At 44.2% G+C, this 16,624-nt stretch overlaps 1 protein-coding gene across 3 annotated transcripts in view; it reads right to left on the reverse strand.

Annotated features, from left to right (window-relative positions):
* LOC126359055 (toll-like receptor 2) overlaps positions 1-16,624 on the reverse strand; it is a 209,681-nt gene that overhangs the window by 13,698 nt on the left and 179,359 nt on the right. For all 3 annotated transcript variants that reach the window (XM_050007601.1, XM_050007602.1, XM_050007600.1), the window contains 2 exons: positions 13,504-13,716; positions 6,875-6,982 (listed from right to left, as the gene is read on the reverse strand). In XM_050007601.1, coding sequence (XP_049863558.1) covers positions 6,875-6,982; positions 13,504-13,716 — 321 coding nt within the window. The remainder of the gene's footprint in view (positions 1-6,874; positions 6,983-13,503; positions 13,717-16,624) is intronic.

A 16,624-nucleotide genomic window follows, 5' to 3' on the forward strand; every position in this document is an offset into this window, starting at 1 on the left:
GTGTCCGCTGTGCCGTGCGTGTGATCATTGCTTGTACAGCACTCTCGCAGTGTCCGGAGCAAGTATGGTGGGTCTGACACACCGGTGTCAATCTGTTCTTTTTTCCATTTCCAGGAGTGTATTAGTTCTAGGTGAATTACGAACGTGTGGGTGTTCTGTGGCTCAAAGAAGCAATCGTCTTTCTACACACACGAAACTTGGTTCCGTCACTGAAAACCAACTTCTGCGAAACGCCTCCCTCTTCCAGTAGCCGCTGCAAGTCTTTGCAAAACTTAGAAGGAAATCCACCGACCCAAGTATTCAGCGCAAGTAGCAACTGCAGTAAATATCGTTTCACACTCAGAGTACATTTAAAAAAAAAAAATGAAATAATAAAGTTGATAGTACTTCACTGCTTTGTCACTATTTAGTTCTTGCACTGTTTTGTACAAGACCTGCAGTAACTGCTGCATGCTTATTAATAAGCTAGGTACTACACCACGCATACTACAAATTAGGAAATGAAAAGAGAAACATTTACTCCTGTAGTCGAAACCCCCACCTCTAGCTATATATCTCACACTCTATAAGTAGCTTGTACTGGTGCGCAAAGTGTGCAGCGTTTACGTAATTATGTGAATTGTGGAAGGAGGGAGGAGGCAGGAAAAGGAAAGGAAGACGAAGTTGTTGTTGGTATAAGTTGTATAAGTTACATTAGGACTTCGTACGGCATAAGCGGCGACGCGTGAAAATATGTGCCATGCTTTCTGTCGTCGCCGCTGCTAATGTAATTGACAATGGAGATATTTATGTTGCAGTTCATTACGCTGCCAAAGGGGTATTCTCAGACATGCACGATTTTCTCTGCCTCGTGATGACTGGATGTTGTGTGATGTCCTTAGGTTAGTTAGGTTTAAGTAATTCTAAGTTCTAGGTGACTGATGACCATAGATGTTAAGTCCCATAGTGCTCATAGCCATTTGAACCATTTGAACCAATCAGACATGCACTTTTTCATGAAGTTATGCAGAAGACGGAATTTTGTTGCAGGTTTTTTCCCTGATAGTACTTTAGTAATCACGCTGGGGACTTCAGATGCACTGTACGCAGGACAAGCCCGCTGAAGAAGGCTACCATAATACCGTTTCAATTTTTTTTCTATGAGATTGCAAAGAGCCTTCCCAGAAGACCACAAGGCCAATGGAGCAGTATCAGCCTGCTTTGTATGGCGGCGTTACATTACGGCAAGCAAACGATTTTCAAGCCCCTGATGTGTAGCCTGCCTTGCATCACATATCTGTTGTAGTAGTAATAGTACTGATCTCCTTTACTGAACTCTATTGCAGAGGCTACACATGTGTATGAGCATGGGTGGGGCAGCTTGAGATGCGCAGAGGCTTGGATGAAGAGAGCGAGGGGGGAAGGAAATGGACAGAGGCGAGGAGAGGCAAGTGACTGAGGCCGCTGGAAGGTGTAGATGTGGCTTGGGCACGTGGAAAAGGAAGAGGGGGAGTCGTAGATTGAAAGAGAGATGGGGGCAGTAACATGGTATGAAGGGAAGGGAAGGAAAGGAAAATATAGTCAGAGAGAGGGATGGAGAAAATGGACTAAGAGGGGAGAGGAGAAGATGAAAATGTGGAGAAAGTGGGAAGGAGGCGATAGAGAGAGGTGGGAGGATCAGATTGACAGAAAGAGCAAGGAAAATGTGGACACAGAGAGAGCGAGGAAGTGGTGTGTCCGATATATAAGTCGAAGGCATAAGTGGTCAGAGCCGCGGGGAAAAGACTAGCGATTCATAAGGAACATTAGTTGTGTATGAAATATATAATAAGACAGTAGTCATCTTTCCATCCCTTTAAAAGTAAGATTCACCGCACTCTCGTGCTCATCACAAATAATAATTATTTTTTATCTTGTTGCTGTGAAAAAAAGTTCCCTTTTAAACTGAAAGAATACGCTAGAATAACCAGTGTCATGTAAATATTGTAACGTACTGACGATTATTTCCAAGACTATACGAAAATTTTAATGGATGACTGAGGTCCTAGTTTTTACCTGGCTATGTTTTCTTCTCTTTTTATTCGAGCCGAAACTATTGGAGAATAATGCCTCTTTTGAGGCGAAAAAAGCGACTTTTATATAAAATAAGAGAGGCCACGAGTGTGAAAAATATATATGACAGAACTCCAGTTCTATAAATCAAACTAAAGGGAAACAACGTAGCGGAAACCTTGGCTGAAATGAGGTACCAACTGTTATTCCATTATCTCTGTGGAAGTATGCCACACATAGTGAGAGAGTGTGTAATATTCAATACAAATAGGGTAAGAATCAATGGTATGCACCTTATGTAGTGAGTACTATAGATATCTCAAGTACGATCGACTCTTAAAACGATGCGATATTGCAGTACCTGTGTTATTCCGATTTACAAGAATCCTTCGGACATGCATGATTGTCTGCAGGAACAGACCCTGCGGCAACCATAGTCATTATGAAACACATACAAATGGAATGACGACAACAAAAAATTCGTGCCGGACCGGGACACGAACCCAGATTTTCCACTTATCGTCTTACCATTTTTTTGGTAAGTAGCCTTCCTGGAGACCAAAGGGAAGGGTGGGGGCAAAGTGGGTAGGGGTCGAAACGCGGGAGCTGGCCACTGTGTACTGTCCCATCGTCAGAAACCAAGGGAAGTTAAGAGAATGTGGAGCAGAAGAACATAGAACATTAATGACTTATTTATCTATATACAGCAGTAATTTCCTTTGTTTTTTTAACTGATTTTTGTGTGTGTATGAACATTCCGATGAGCAGAGAATAACCACTTCTTAGAGTGGGAGTGGTGTGGATGATCAACTCCTCATTGCAGCAACACCCAAAATCAAGGAGTGGTTTAAGGAAGACACTACGAAGGAAATTCGAGTAAAAGTGTCTGTAGTTGGGTTTGCAGACACTGCACAATGGCGTTCATTAAGAAAGTGGCAAAAATCAAGAATATTTTTCTTGTTTTCAGCAAACAAGAGTAATCTGCGTGTCCACAAATCCGCTTCACGGAGTTCCTCTTCGCTTGTGGAAAGTCTCCCGAGTCCGGAGAGAGGAGTAGGCGAGGATTTATCTGGTAGTGAGTCGTACCGGTAATTATGGTCAACATCTGTCACACCAAGAACCACACAAGTACTCGCCAAACCCCACACCAGGGAATCCTCGTCCGTGTCCAGAACATAACAGGTGGCACACAACGGGTTGTCTGGAAGATGAATTCCTTGAAGGCGAGACTGGCATTCTGTCTTCGCACTGACCGCAAGTTAGCTTGCAGACTGTATGTCAGCCGACCACTGCGGCCGAGCGGTTCTAGGTGCTTCAGTGCGGAACCACGCAGCTGCTACGGTCGCAGGTTCAAAACCTGCCTTGGGCATTGATAGGTGTGATGTCCTTAGGTTAGTTAGGTTTAAGTAGTTCTAGGTCTATGGGACTGATGACCTCAGATGTTAAATCCCATAGTGCTTAGAGCCATTTGAACCATTTTTGAGACTGCATGTCAGTGGCAAGATAAGGAGCGCAAACCGATCGCCAGACCGCACGCCAGTCTACGTAGGGATGCAACCCCTCAACCACATCAAGTGACCTGTGCTACTGAACGAAGCCGAACATCGCCTTTGTGGCTTTCAAGTGCGTTGGCAGCATCTCAGGATGGACGTAGATCAGTTCGAAGGGAAATTGGCGGAAGTATAGGACGGGCGGTGAGACGTCTGGATTCTAGATAGGTGCTGAGAGAGAGTGTGATGCAAAGGCCACCAGGAACCGGCTGGTAAGGCTCGTAAGACAACGGTGCCACAGCGCCGTGTGAGAGCCAACGAAAAGGACTATCGCTCTATCATGGGCATGATATAGACCTAAACCGCCCCTGCGCCGCGGGTGGGTGAGTGTCTCGTATCTCTCCTTGAATAGCAGGCCGTGCAAACATACAAACTCAATGCCGCTAGCATGCGGCAGGCCATGGACAGAGCAACAGGATGTTTCTGCGCCATGGGGGGATACGTGACTCTCAATATGCATTTACATATTTTGTCCGCTTCAGAAGATGGAGGGCGCGTAAATGATGGTCTAAGAGCCCAGCTCGAAGTTGGGGCAGAAGGCGCTGGCAGTTTAGGGCGATCGTGCAGCACGTATCACGTGCGAAATCGAGTCCTAAGCATCGCATAGTAGCAGCTACAGCCAAAGGAGCAGCGCTGTCTGCAGGAAGCACCGCACCTTTGGCTACGGCGTTCGATTTGCGGACCTTAAGACATTTACCAGAAGCCTCGCCGTTAGGTGGTGGACCATGCCAGTGACTCCTTGACCTCAGCACCGCTACGAAGAATGATGACGAAATTGTCTGCATAAGCAGTGCAGCTGAATACATGGTCACCGAGAGACATACCAGAGAGGCGTCTACGGAGAAAATTCAATATTTGATACTTGTGAACAATTGTTTTAGAAAAAACTACTTTCAAGCCGCAGGGTGAGCAACAGAGATCGTATTATCGTTTATATGGCTGCGTTCGCCATTGGACCCACGTAAATACCAAGTTCGTAGTCGCTATACATCACGTTTTGTAAATATCATACTACATATCGTCCCGAAGTATCACTTATGTCAGCTGATGAATTTATTTATGAACAGAATAAGATTACTTCGCCCTATTGAATGGAGCTGTTTTTTATAATACGTGACATGTGAATAATCTTGTTAAAAGCAAGGTGAGATTTCTTTTGCTTGTATGTTAGTCTCTGGAATGACAGTAATTGTGTAAAGTATTACAATATAATTCAAAGAATAAAATTAAATCGCAAACAGAGACCTATGAAGTTATGTCTACTTCATTAAGTCTGCGAACAAAATAAATTTCGAAAATATTGAATTCTTTCATCGAAAACACTGCAGGAGCGTTTTCATTGCCCCTGGAGACTGCGACCGATAATTGTCACGAAATAGGAACCGTATGACAGTTCTGTAATGTGGGCTGCATACTATCAGGCGAAATCTCTCACCAGGACCTCATACTTGTTGGAAGACACTATTTTCCACGCATTTTTATGTGCTCACCATGCGCTCAGAACTGAAAACAGAGAAGTGATGCAACCGACAGGCATACTAAAGACACTGTCGAACACCTATGGGCAAAGCTTTATTAGATTTAAGCAGTGGTTTCCATTTCTTGACCGATGCGAAATTATTTCACGAATATCCATCGTATACACAATTAACTGCGAAATTTTTTTTGTTTATAACAGTGAAATTTCAAAAGTTTATGTGTTGTTTTTGTTTGAATGTCTATCTCTATTGGAGGCAATAAGTGAATGTCCTTCACAAATGCCTATAGTGTAATTTAAGGTGTTGGTACTGCGAATACACATTGAAATAACTTTTTATTTAATTTAATGTTTAATTAGCTAATAAAACAGCACATGACACTGTTATCATTGACAGAATAATATCAGTCTGTGTAGAAAACGAAGCACATATTGTTGCGAGAAGTGCAGCTTGTTACATAGTGATGAGCCAAAACACTTGGGAACGAAGTAAATCACTGATTCTGGGTATCAAGGATCCGACTGTTTACTGGTAGAATTGTGGAGGAATGTGGCATTAGATGTCTACGCACAGATCACTTAACTCGTCTAAATAACGAGTCGCTGATTTGAGTACGCGGTGATGACGCACGATAGGGACCCAGATGGGTGCCATAGGATTTACATCAGGCGAATTTGGTCACCGTGTAATCAACGTGAATTCGCTATAATACTCCTCAAACCACTGTAGCACGATTCTGACCACAAGAGACGGACAATTATCGTGCTGAAAGATGACATAGCCGTCGGGGAAGATATCAAGCATGAAGGGATGCAGGTGGTTTTCAGTTATCAAGTGTGTCTTCGATTACTACCAAAGGTCCCATGCAAGTGCAGGGGAATGTCTCCCAGAACATAATACTGCGTCCATGGGGCGCTGCACGTTTCGAACCGCCATGCATCTCGATGACGGCGTTTGTGGGGTCCCTAGTGTAGCAAACATGTGATTGTCCTGAAGAGCCGACATGTTTCCATTGATCTCCGGTCGAATCCCGGTAGCCCCTTTCCCACTGAAACCGTAACTGACGGTGTCGTTAGGTCAACGTGTGACCACGTAGGGGTGGTCTGCTGCGGAGCTCCATGTGCAACAATATCGATGAACGATGTGCTCCAAAACACTTTTGTGTGCATCAGCATTGGGGTCTTTCGCCAGAGATGCCATAGACACCATCTAGCCTACCTTACAGAGCAGACAAGCCTCTGAACCCCCTCTGAACTTCACGTTCTGTGAAGAGTCGTGTACTCCCAACCATTCAGCGCCCACTGGTAGTTTCGCTGTCCTACTTCTTTCCGTAGCCTGTGAACATTCGACCAGCTTCACCGAATAGTCTGCCCTTTGTCAAAGTCGCTTAACTCAATGGATTTCCCCATTTGCAGCCCATATCTCTGCTAGGCTGATACCCGTCCATGTCTGCTCCACTTGCATACTTTCGTTCCCGCGTCACGTGCCCGCAACGTCACCAGGCGGCATACAACGTCGCGGTGGGCACTGGTCATAGAGTTTTGGCGGATCAGTGTATTTTATTTGATATTATAATGCCAAGATAAACTTGATCAGATCACTGATATATGGAAATACGAGTGTAGCATTCTGTAATGATAGCCCCCGTAAGTAAAAAACTCACAGTAGAATTTCCTGTATGGCGGAATGTTTGAGAGTGAGACAAAAGCACAGTGCTACGAGTAACTAGAGGTCACCATTGCCGAGATAACGAGAGAGCAGTTCGTCTGCCCGAGCCGTTTCGCGGAATTGGCGAGTGCTGAATGTGTTACTCACCTGTAGCAGACGAAAGCGTCGTATTTGTAGCTGCCTGAATTACGCCTCTCGGCGGCCACTCTCTCACGTCGCATCTCTATCAGGTGCATCATGTAAGTTATCTCATACCTGGAAGGACAAATGTTCACAAATTAAATACTCTTTGGAACTCTTGCTGAACTGTGTAAACGACAACTATACAAAAAAGACAGACAAAAGTTGAGAAATTTGTCATGGATATTCTCAGGTGCCAAGAATGTCTATTTCCATTCTGAAAGTGTACGTGTAAGATGCGATGCCAAAATTGGGAAATACGTCCCTAGACGTATTTTTAATGACTCTGCAAGCAGAGAAATTCGGGCAGATTTGTATATACATTAGTTCCTATTGCACACTACCTGCAATTGCAACAGCGAGAAAAATATATTCTCTCGTCATATCGTACTATGGTTTCTGTAGTATAGCTATAGATGCATGTATGACGTGATATATACTTAGAGATAGTGGTTCAAGAATTCGCGTCTTTGACCCGTTTGAAACACATACTGCTTAACGTGGTAGTATAATTTCTTACTCTCGTATACAACTGTTGAGAGAGTCACATGTCAAACGGTTACTCATTCGTTACAAACCAACCATTGGTCAAAATTTTCGATCAAAACGTTGCTACTGTTTTTCTCCTAGGCCAGTACTGAGTTTCACATGGATCGTGTTGATGAAGATATACTGTAGTCTGAGCGGCATTAACACCGCTAGTTTGAAGCATAGAATATTCTACCTTACAGCTGGAGTTGCATTTGTTTAAATAATGGTGAACATGTAATGATGAGGAATTGATAAACGTTTCTGCAAGATATATGAAGGATTTACGTTCATTTGAAGCGCTATCAAATAACTTAGAGCAAATTAATTCACCTCCTTTAGATTCTACATATCATTTCGACACCAGAAGGATGTTCAACTTACCATACGACTGCGAAATGGCTTCACAAGGTATGTATTCAAAGGGCGCCTTCTTCGACTTTTTTATAGCATTTCAAGGTCAATGAAAGGACATAAATTTCTTTACGCAGTATAACGCATTTCCCGAAAGCACTTCAAAAATCGAATTTGAACATTTTCGAGCGTTATTAAGTATAAAACATTCAGAGATGAGGTGTGTTAGACTGATTTACCATAATCATGGATTTAACCAAAGGCGATCACAAATAAAATTCGCGATATGTTTTACAGATTAATAATTAATATGAAATATTTGTGTGTAATTTTTAACAAAATAGAACAACAAGGGGATATGTATTGTTGACTTGTCTTTTATTAGTAAGATCCATAAAAAGGGAAACAAGCGGTGTTGTCCAGATTGCATGGGATTTGTGTAGTACATGGAAAAACAAAACTTTCCTCTAGTATGTTTAAGGAAGAAGATTGAAAAATTTCTCCGAGGTACAAAGTGGCGTTAGAACAGGTAGATCATGTTTAGATAATATCCACTATAAGACTGAAGAATGTAGCTAGTAACAGGAAAAGACACGTGACTTCTATTGAACAAGCATGTTAAGCATACGAAGATTGCATATGGCATGAAGAGACTAAAAGTACGAGATGAACGGATTTATAGAATTAGGAGATTCCACAAAGAGACAGAAGGAAAAGTAAAGCTGGGAAACAGAATAACAGAAACTGTTAAAGCCACGAAAATCCTTAAGGAAAGTTACAGTCTGTCTACTTTTAACATAAGGATGAGCCAAGCACTGAAGGTATAGACAAAACATGTTAAGGTATGAGTATGTTAAATGGACAGGACAGAATGTTGCAAACGATCCAATAACCATCGAAATTAGTATATATGCTATGGAACACATTCTAGAAAGTTGCAACTGAGGTCTAAAACTAAATTTTGAAAAGAAAAAGTAGGCGTACACGTATCTTGGTAACGAAAGAACGGATTTTCTATTGCTTGATAAGAAAATTAAAATATAATTTTTTTAAATATTTAGGCATTGTAATAACGTAGTGAAAGCGCCCTCAAAAAAGCCATGGGCGACAAAATAGAGACGAATTCTCGCCATGGACTGATTTGGAACGATATTAATAGTCGACAGAACACAGCAAAATATTCCATAGTGATATTGAATATATGTAACTTCTTACGATGCAAAAAGGTGACCACTTACCAACATAAGAAGGGACAAGATCAGAACAGTGGACTTAGATTATATGAGGAGATTAATGGATTCATATACAGAGGGTTGACAAAAATATAGAAACACCAAAAACACAACACATCACTGTGCCTAAAACGGTGCAGGAAAACCGATGGATTTTATAACAGCTTTCAGTCGTCTTGAAGTGGATAAATACTGGTGCTGTCTCGGTTCCTATGTGCACAACAGTGGCACGTTCAGGTAACGATGGTGGAAGTGGATAGCTACCATGCACTCATCTCTCCAAAGTAGACCTCAAATGCTCAATAATATTGTAATCTTGTGATTTTGATGGCCAGGAGAGGTGCGACAATTCATTCTCGTGCTCAAAAAACCTGTCCTGAACGATGCGAGCTGTGTGAACAGCGGCCCTGACATCTTGAAGCACAACATCACCGTTGAGGAACGAATACTGTACCATGGAATGAAATAGACCAGCCAGATTGGTCACATAAACCTTGGCAATAACGTGACCTTGCAAACCATGGGGCGCATGGAATTCGGCGATATGACTACTACAATTATAATCTTGGAAGTAAACTCGGTCAGGAGTTGGAAACAATATGAAACAAGAGTCACCCGATTAAATGACTTTCTGGTATTGCTCTATAGACCTGGTTTTATGGCTCTGGCACCGGGTTTTCTTATTACGGGGATTGTATCACTGATGATGTGGTTTTGGAATTCTAGCTCGCCCTGCGGTTCCCAGTTTATGGAGATCTCTTCGTGTTACTTTTGGCGCTGACAGGTTTCACATGTGCAACATTCGCTTCCGCTGTTGTAATATTATTTTTCGTTACAATCCTCTTCAATCATCGTCTGTCACGAGCACACAACACACACTTTGTCCACGTTGTGCCTTTCTCTCTTTTCCTTGTACGCGGTATACAACGAGTGACAAAAGTAATGTGTATTGTGTCGAAAATCCTTTATCCCAGCGTAGTGCAGCATCTCGACGCGGCATGGACTCAACAAGTCGTTGGAAGTCTTGTGCAGGAATATTGAACTGTGCTGCATTTATAGTCATCCACATCCAAGGTGTGGTCGGTGCAGACGTTTGCGCACGAAATTATCTCTACATCATGTCCCATAAATGTTCGATGGGATTCATTCTGGGCAAACTGGATGATTAAATCATTCACTAGAACTGTTCAGAATGTTCTCCAGACCAATCGCGAACAATTGTGGCCAAGTGATATGGCGCACTGTCATCCATAAAAATTCTGCCGTAGCCCGGGAACATGAAGTCTATGAATTGCTGTAAACTATCCCCAAGTAGCCGAATAAAACCATTTCCCGCCAACGTTCCGTTCAGTTGGACCAGGAGCTCTGTATATTCCATGTAAACACACCATTACGCAGGCACCACCAGCATGCACATTGCCCTGTTGACAACATGTGTCTATGGCTTCCGTGGGGTCTGCGCGACACTCGAAGGCTACCATCAGCTCTCACCATCTGATATGGGGCCTCATCTGACCAGGCCACTGTTTTCCAGTCCTCTAGGGTCCGATCGATATGATCACGAACCCAGGAGAGACACTGGAAGCAATATGCTGTTTTGCAAAGTCACTCACGTCTGTCATCTGCTGCCATAGCCTATTAACGTCAAATTTTGATGCACTGTCCTAACGGATATGTTTGTCGTACATCCTAAATTAATTTCTGCGGGCATTTCAAAGAGTATTTCGTGTCAGTTAGCACTGACGACTCAGTGCAAACGCAACTGCTCACCGTCGTTAAGTGGAGGCCGTTCGCCACTGCAATCTCCGTGGTGGTATTTATGAATCACTCTTGACACTGTGGTTCACGTAGAACTGAAATCTCTAACGATTTCCAAATGGAATGTCGCATGTCTAGTTATAACCAACATTCCGCGCTCAGAGTCCATTAATTCCCGTCATGCGGCCGTAATCACATCGGAAACCTTCTCACACGAATCACCTGAGTATAAATGACTATTCCGCCAAAGTACTGCCTTTTTATACCGTGTGTATGCGATAATACTGCCACGTGTATATATGCGTATCGTTATCCCTTGCCTTCTGCCACCTAAGAGTAAATCTTCAATATGGATCCTCTAGAATCACCAAACACTTTGGATACCTCGGCTATAGAAGCACGCACCACACGAACACCAACCATTTGCTTAGCTTTCAGAAAATGCACGGACAACACAAAACTCAACGGTCAACACTTGCAACTTATTGAGAACATACGTTGCCGTTGGCAGTCACATACAACAGCGGAACCTGCTGCTCCATCTAGCCTCTGAATTTATGTTCAAGCATGAATTTTTTGTGGTGTCTGCATATTTTTGTCCAATCCCTGTAGTAATGAGAATGTAGAAAAAGACTGATGCAGAATGGATGGGGTAGCTTTGGTGTTGTGATTATATATTAGTCGAGTGATATATGGGAGGGGTCAGCAGCTTTCGATTACAGTAATCTAGACTACTAGAAGGCGTAAACGACTGAACTCTAGTGGTAAAAATCAAACAAGGAAGTTACCATGCGCTGACCTTCGAAACTTCTACGAAATCTTCTAAGGATGAATAAATTCGAAGACGACAAATGCATAAGGTCATCTCGTTGGATGTGTTCCACCGTAATCAGGGAAATATAGAAAAAGGAAAGAAGCTACATGCCACAAAATAATCACCCGAATGGGACGGAAATCGATAAATGTGATGTACATGAACAGACAAACGATAATAATGTCAGAAAACTTGCTTGACGTAATCATGAGAAATAGTTTCACGAATTGAGCAAGTCAGTAGACATCCGGTCACTATGCTGGCATTGAGTGACAGAGTTGTTGGATGTCCTCCAAAGGGATATCGTGCCAGATTCTATCCAATTGGTGCCTGATATCGTCAAAATCCCTAGGCTCTTGGAGGGCCATGCCAATAATTCTCAAAACATTGTGAATTGGGGCGAGATCAGATGACCTCGCTGGCCAAGGGAGGAGTTGAAAAGTACGAAGAGAAGCAGCAGAAATCGTCGCCGTTTGTGTCACCCATGAAGGTGAACAAAGCGGGGCATAGAATATTGTCGACGAGCCTCTGTACTCTGAAGGTGCCACGGATTACGACGAAAGAGCTCGTGCCGTGAAATGAAATGGCATCACTGATCGCCACTCCTGGCTGTCGGGTCATATGGTGGGCGACATTTAGGTTGTACCCCACAGAAACAGGCAGGCTGGTATCCCACCACTATTTGGGGTGTCTCAAGAGACGTCTTTGCTGGACTTCAGGGCTCAAGCGAAGTGGGACTCCCATTCACTGAAGCAGAATAGTCTTCAGTGGTGAATCCCGCTTCGACGTGGGCTCCTATGACAAGCAAAGATGCTGGAGACGCTCCAGACAGTGGTGGGATTATAGCCTGACCATCACCATGTCGACAACCAGGAGTGACTCTCTGGTGTGCGGCTTCGTTTCAAAGTTGTGTGCCTTTGGTTGTCATCTGTAACATAGAGTTACGTCGACGATATTCTACACCACTTTTTGTTGTCCTCCATGGTAAACCATCATGGATTTACTTTTCAGCAGCCGGCCGGTGTGGCCGAACGGTTCTACGCGCTTCAGTCTGGAACCGCGCGACCGCTACGGTCGCAGGTTCGAATCCAGCCTCGGGCATGGATGGGTGTGATGTCCTTAGGTTAGTTAGGTTTAAATAGTTCTAAGTTCTAGGGGGCTGATGACCTCAGATGTTAAGTCCCATAGTGCTCAGAGCCATTTGAACCATTTTAACTTTTCAGCAAGATTTGCGCTCCCGTACACAGCAAGAGTTTCTACTGCTTGTCTCTTTGTCCTACCTTGGACAACAAAGTCACCTATCTCTCCCCAGTTGAGCACATTTGGAACGTTAAGGGCAGAGCTCTTCAACCAGCTCGGAATTTTGACGGTCTCGAGTGTCAATTGGACAGAAACTGTCACAATATCCATTAAGATGACATCCAACAACTTTGTCAATCAACGCCAAGTCGGAAAAGTGGTTGGAGACGGGCCAGAGGTGGACCACCACGTTATTGACTTCCTCAACAACAACAAAATGATATTCAAAAATGGTTGAAATGGCTCTGAGCACTATGGGACTTAACTTATAAGGTCATCAGTCCCCTACAACTTAGAACTAATTAAACCTAACTAACCTAAGGACATCACACACATCCATGCCCGAGGCAGGATTCGAACCTGCGACCGTGGCGGTCACGCCTAGAACCGCTCGGCCACAGCGGCCAGCTGACTTCCTCAACTTGTGAAAGTCTTCCTCTTAAATAGTTCATCAGAGTATTCTGAAATTTTAATAAACGGCTTACCTGTACATGTACATCACATCTACCAAATTCGGTCCATTTCGGATAATTGCTTAGAGGTGCAAGTTTTTTGAGCTGGAGTGTACCTGAATCAAATTTCCAACCACGGTTTGAAGCAGTGGACCTGACCTGCGGCAGTAGCAGACAGCACAGACGACGGCGACGACCGCCAGCAGCGAGAGGCAGAGCAGCGCGGACTGCGCCACGTAGCGGGCGGAGCCGGGGCAGCGCGGCGGGTCCTGCAGGGAGGGCGCCTCCAGCAGCGGCGTGCCGGCAACTGGCCACGGGCCAGAGCACACCGGCCGCAGCGGCCGCTCCACGCGCGGGCCACCCGCCGACGCGCTACGGCAGCATCGCCACACTACAGCCACTGTACCAGGCTACGCAGTTTCTGCATTTTACTGATCAAGGACCACGAACTCATTTTTCCGTAAAGAATTAGTTACAAACACGTTACAGCTCAAGTACACACACACAGTAACGGAAAAAAATATCGCAACACAAAAAATTAACTAATTTAGAGTAATGAAATTTCGGGAATACAATTGTCTAGGTAACATATGTAAGTGATTATCGGTATTACCTCCAGAACATTGAATGTAATCCCGCAAACGTGCATACTTTATGTTTCCAAGATCCCCTCGCTTCTAAGCTGATAATGTTATTACTCAGCCGCGAGTCTGTAGAGGGTGGTGTATGTGACGTACAGTACAACTGGTCAGCATTTCCACCCGTAATTTGCGAGTGTAAGTCGGACCTTCCTCGATCAGCCTCGGCGGGTCGTGTCATCGGATTTCCTCCTACCTGTGCGCGGTGCAGCTCTCGTAAATGTCGTCCCGTGCAGATTCTTCATTGGCGCATTGGATGTCTCTGTCGGTGCAAGATAATTGTCTGAAATTGCTGTCGATCAATTTTGGGGTATCTATTTACTCGAAATTAACATTCAGAGTACCGCAATATACTTTTATTCCTATTAGATCAATAATGAAGCACTCAATCACAAACTACTCGTAACCGAGAGCATGGCTACCATCGAACAAGACAGGAAGAACCCTTAACCCCAACTGTCGGCTTTGGCACGCAGTCCGTATCTCTTACTAATTTCGTCACAGTTCATGGATTTCTGATCAAGTTCGTACTTACTAGGATATGTATTTGTTAATGAACGGTTGTGAATTTTAACGAGGCAAATTATGGTAAATAGTTTTAAACATCCAGAGTCTCCTCCTAGTATTTATGTTATCGTAAATTACTTTAATTATTAAATAAACGAAATCGGTGACTTTGGAGCCAAGATGGCGGTACTTCCCGTCATTTATATTTCCCAGGCTGATGCTTGTTGCTATGGTCCAGCGCCAAGCCCCACCCCACTACGCGCAACATATGATCGCTTCGTCACCTAGCCAGGCAGCGTGGGAACTGCTCTCCGACTCATGGCTGCCTACCGATTACAGCACTTCCTAACTATCTTACTTCAATAACAGACAATAATTTATTAAAACTGGCAAAAATGTCTACCTCATCTAAGAGGCACCTTACATAACGCAGGGACGGTTAACATAGTTTAAGAAGAAGCGGTACTTGTTGTCCAGTAATGTCTCAAATGTGCTCGATTGGAGACAGAGCTGGTGACCGATCACGCCGAAGCAACATGTCTTCACTCTGTAGAGCATTTGCGTTAAAACAGCGATATACCGCCGAGCGTTATCCCGTTGTAAACCCCCCTTCTCCTTCCCCCCCCCCCCCCCCCCTACCCCCCGATGGATCCTGTTCATGAGTGGCAGCACAACAGGTCGAATCTCCAGCTTGGCTACAGATTAATTTAGAAGCCGGGGTGCGTGGAGTAACCACGAGAGTGGTTCTGCTATCATACGAAATCACACGCCAGACCATAACTAGAGGTACAGCTCTAGTGTGTCTATCAGACAGACAGGTTGGTTGCAGGCCCTCACGTGGAATCATTCTAATCAACACACGGCCCTCGCTGGCACCGAGGCGGAACCAGCTGTCATCAGGAAACACAACAGACGTCCACCCTGACTTACATCGAGCTCTCGCTTGACACGACGGAAATCGAAAACGGCGGAATACATGCTACAGGCCGCCTGGATCGGATCTTTCCATGAAATAAACACTTTTTTTTTTACAATTCATTGACACACTGGCTGCCCATTGCTGCTCAAATTGCTGCTGCGGATGCACTACGAAGCGCGAGAGCCATACGTCGAAGTCTATGGTCATCTCTGCCGGTAGTGCCATGTGGCCGTCCCGAAACCGATATGCTTGCGACCGTGCATTTTCGTGACTGCCGCATTCGTGTACAGTTGCTACATTCCTCACAAGTCTTATCTGACTGGAGCGAAATTTTTATAGACATCACCTTTCAGATATGGAGACACACCTAACAACTTTCGTTTACGTCGCACAGCTTATTTTTGATGTAGTAATTTTTTTTCGCCATCAGTTTATTTTGGCGACTAGTTTCCAACCGACTGATTCATTCTCAAGCCTGATCTAACTTTTTATAGTGAGCATATCTGTATTGTGACATACATCTACCGTTACTGTGTGATGTATTGCCAATTTTGTATGTCATCAAATTCACGCACTTTCAGTGTAGTCTCAGTAGCTCAGGTTTGAAAATGAGGCAGCCGTGACGGATTTGGAACAAATCTGTACAAGGCACCAGCAGCGTGAGTCAGCGTGGCCACTCGAGTGATTTAGTGGTCCCAGTGGGTATCCGATTTTTTATTTTTTACTCGCAAAGCGAGACTCATATAAGAGATCAGCTCACTGAGTTGTGTGGTTCTTGCAGTGTGCTCACACGCGGCACAGACACACCTAGTGTTGGTATCAAACTTCCAAGCACGTTAAAACCTTGTGCTAGTCCGAGATTCGAGCTCGGTAACTTTGCCTTTTGCGGGCAAGTGCTCGACTGACTGAACTACCCAAGCCCAAGCCACGAGACCCCTCCTCATAGCATTATCTATGCCAGTACCCCCGTCTCCTGTCTACATTTTGGTGTATCTCTCAATACCCATACTATTGCGAATCGGGCACGCGTCAAGTTTGCACTCCGCCTACCACTGCATTGAGTGGATATGATTATTGTCTTACCATACCATCTGGTACGGTAAGGTTCAGTGATGACACCGGTATCCTCAGCGAAACTGAAAGAGAATTACAGGGACCTATCTAATGAACACAGAATATGAATTCATTACAAACCAAAGAAAGGAGAAATCAATTA

This window comes from Schistocerca gregaria, chromosome 1 (assembly GCF_023897955.1).
Source record: "Schistocerca gregaria isolate iqSchGreg1 chromosome 1, iqSchGreg1.2, whole genome shotgun sequence".
Lineage (NCBI taxonomy): Eukaryota > Metazoa > Arthropoda > Insecta > Orthoptera > Acrididae > Schistocerca > Schistocerca gregaria.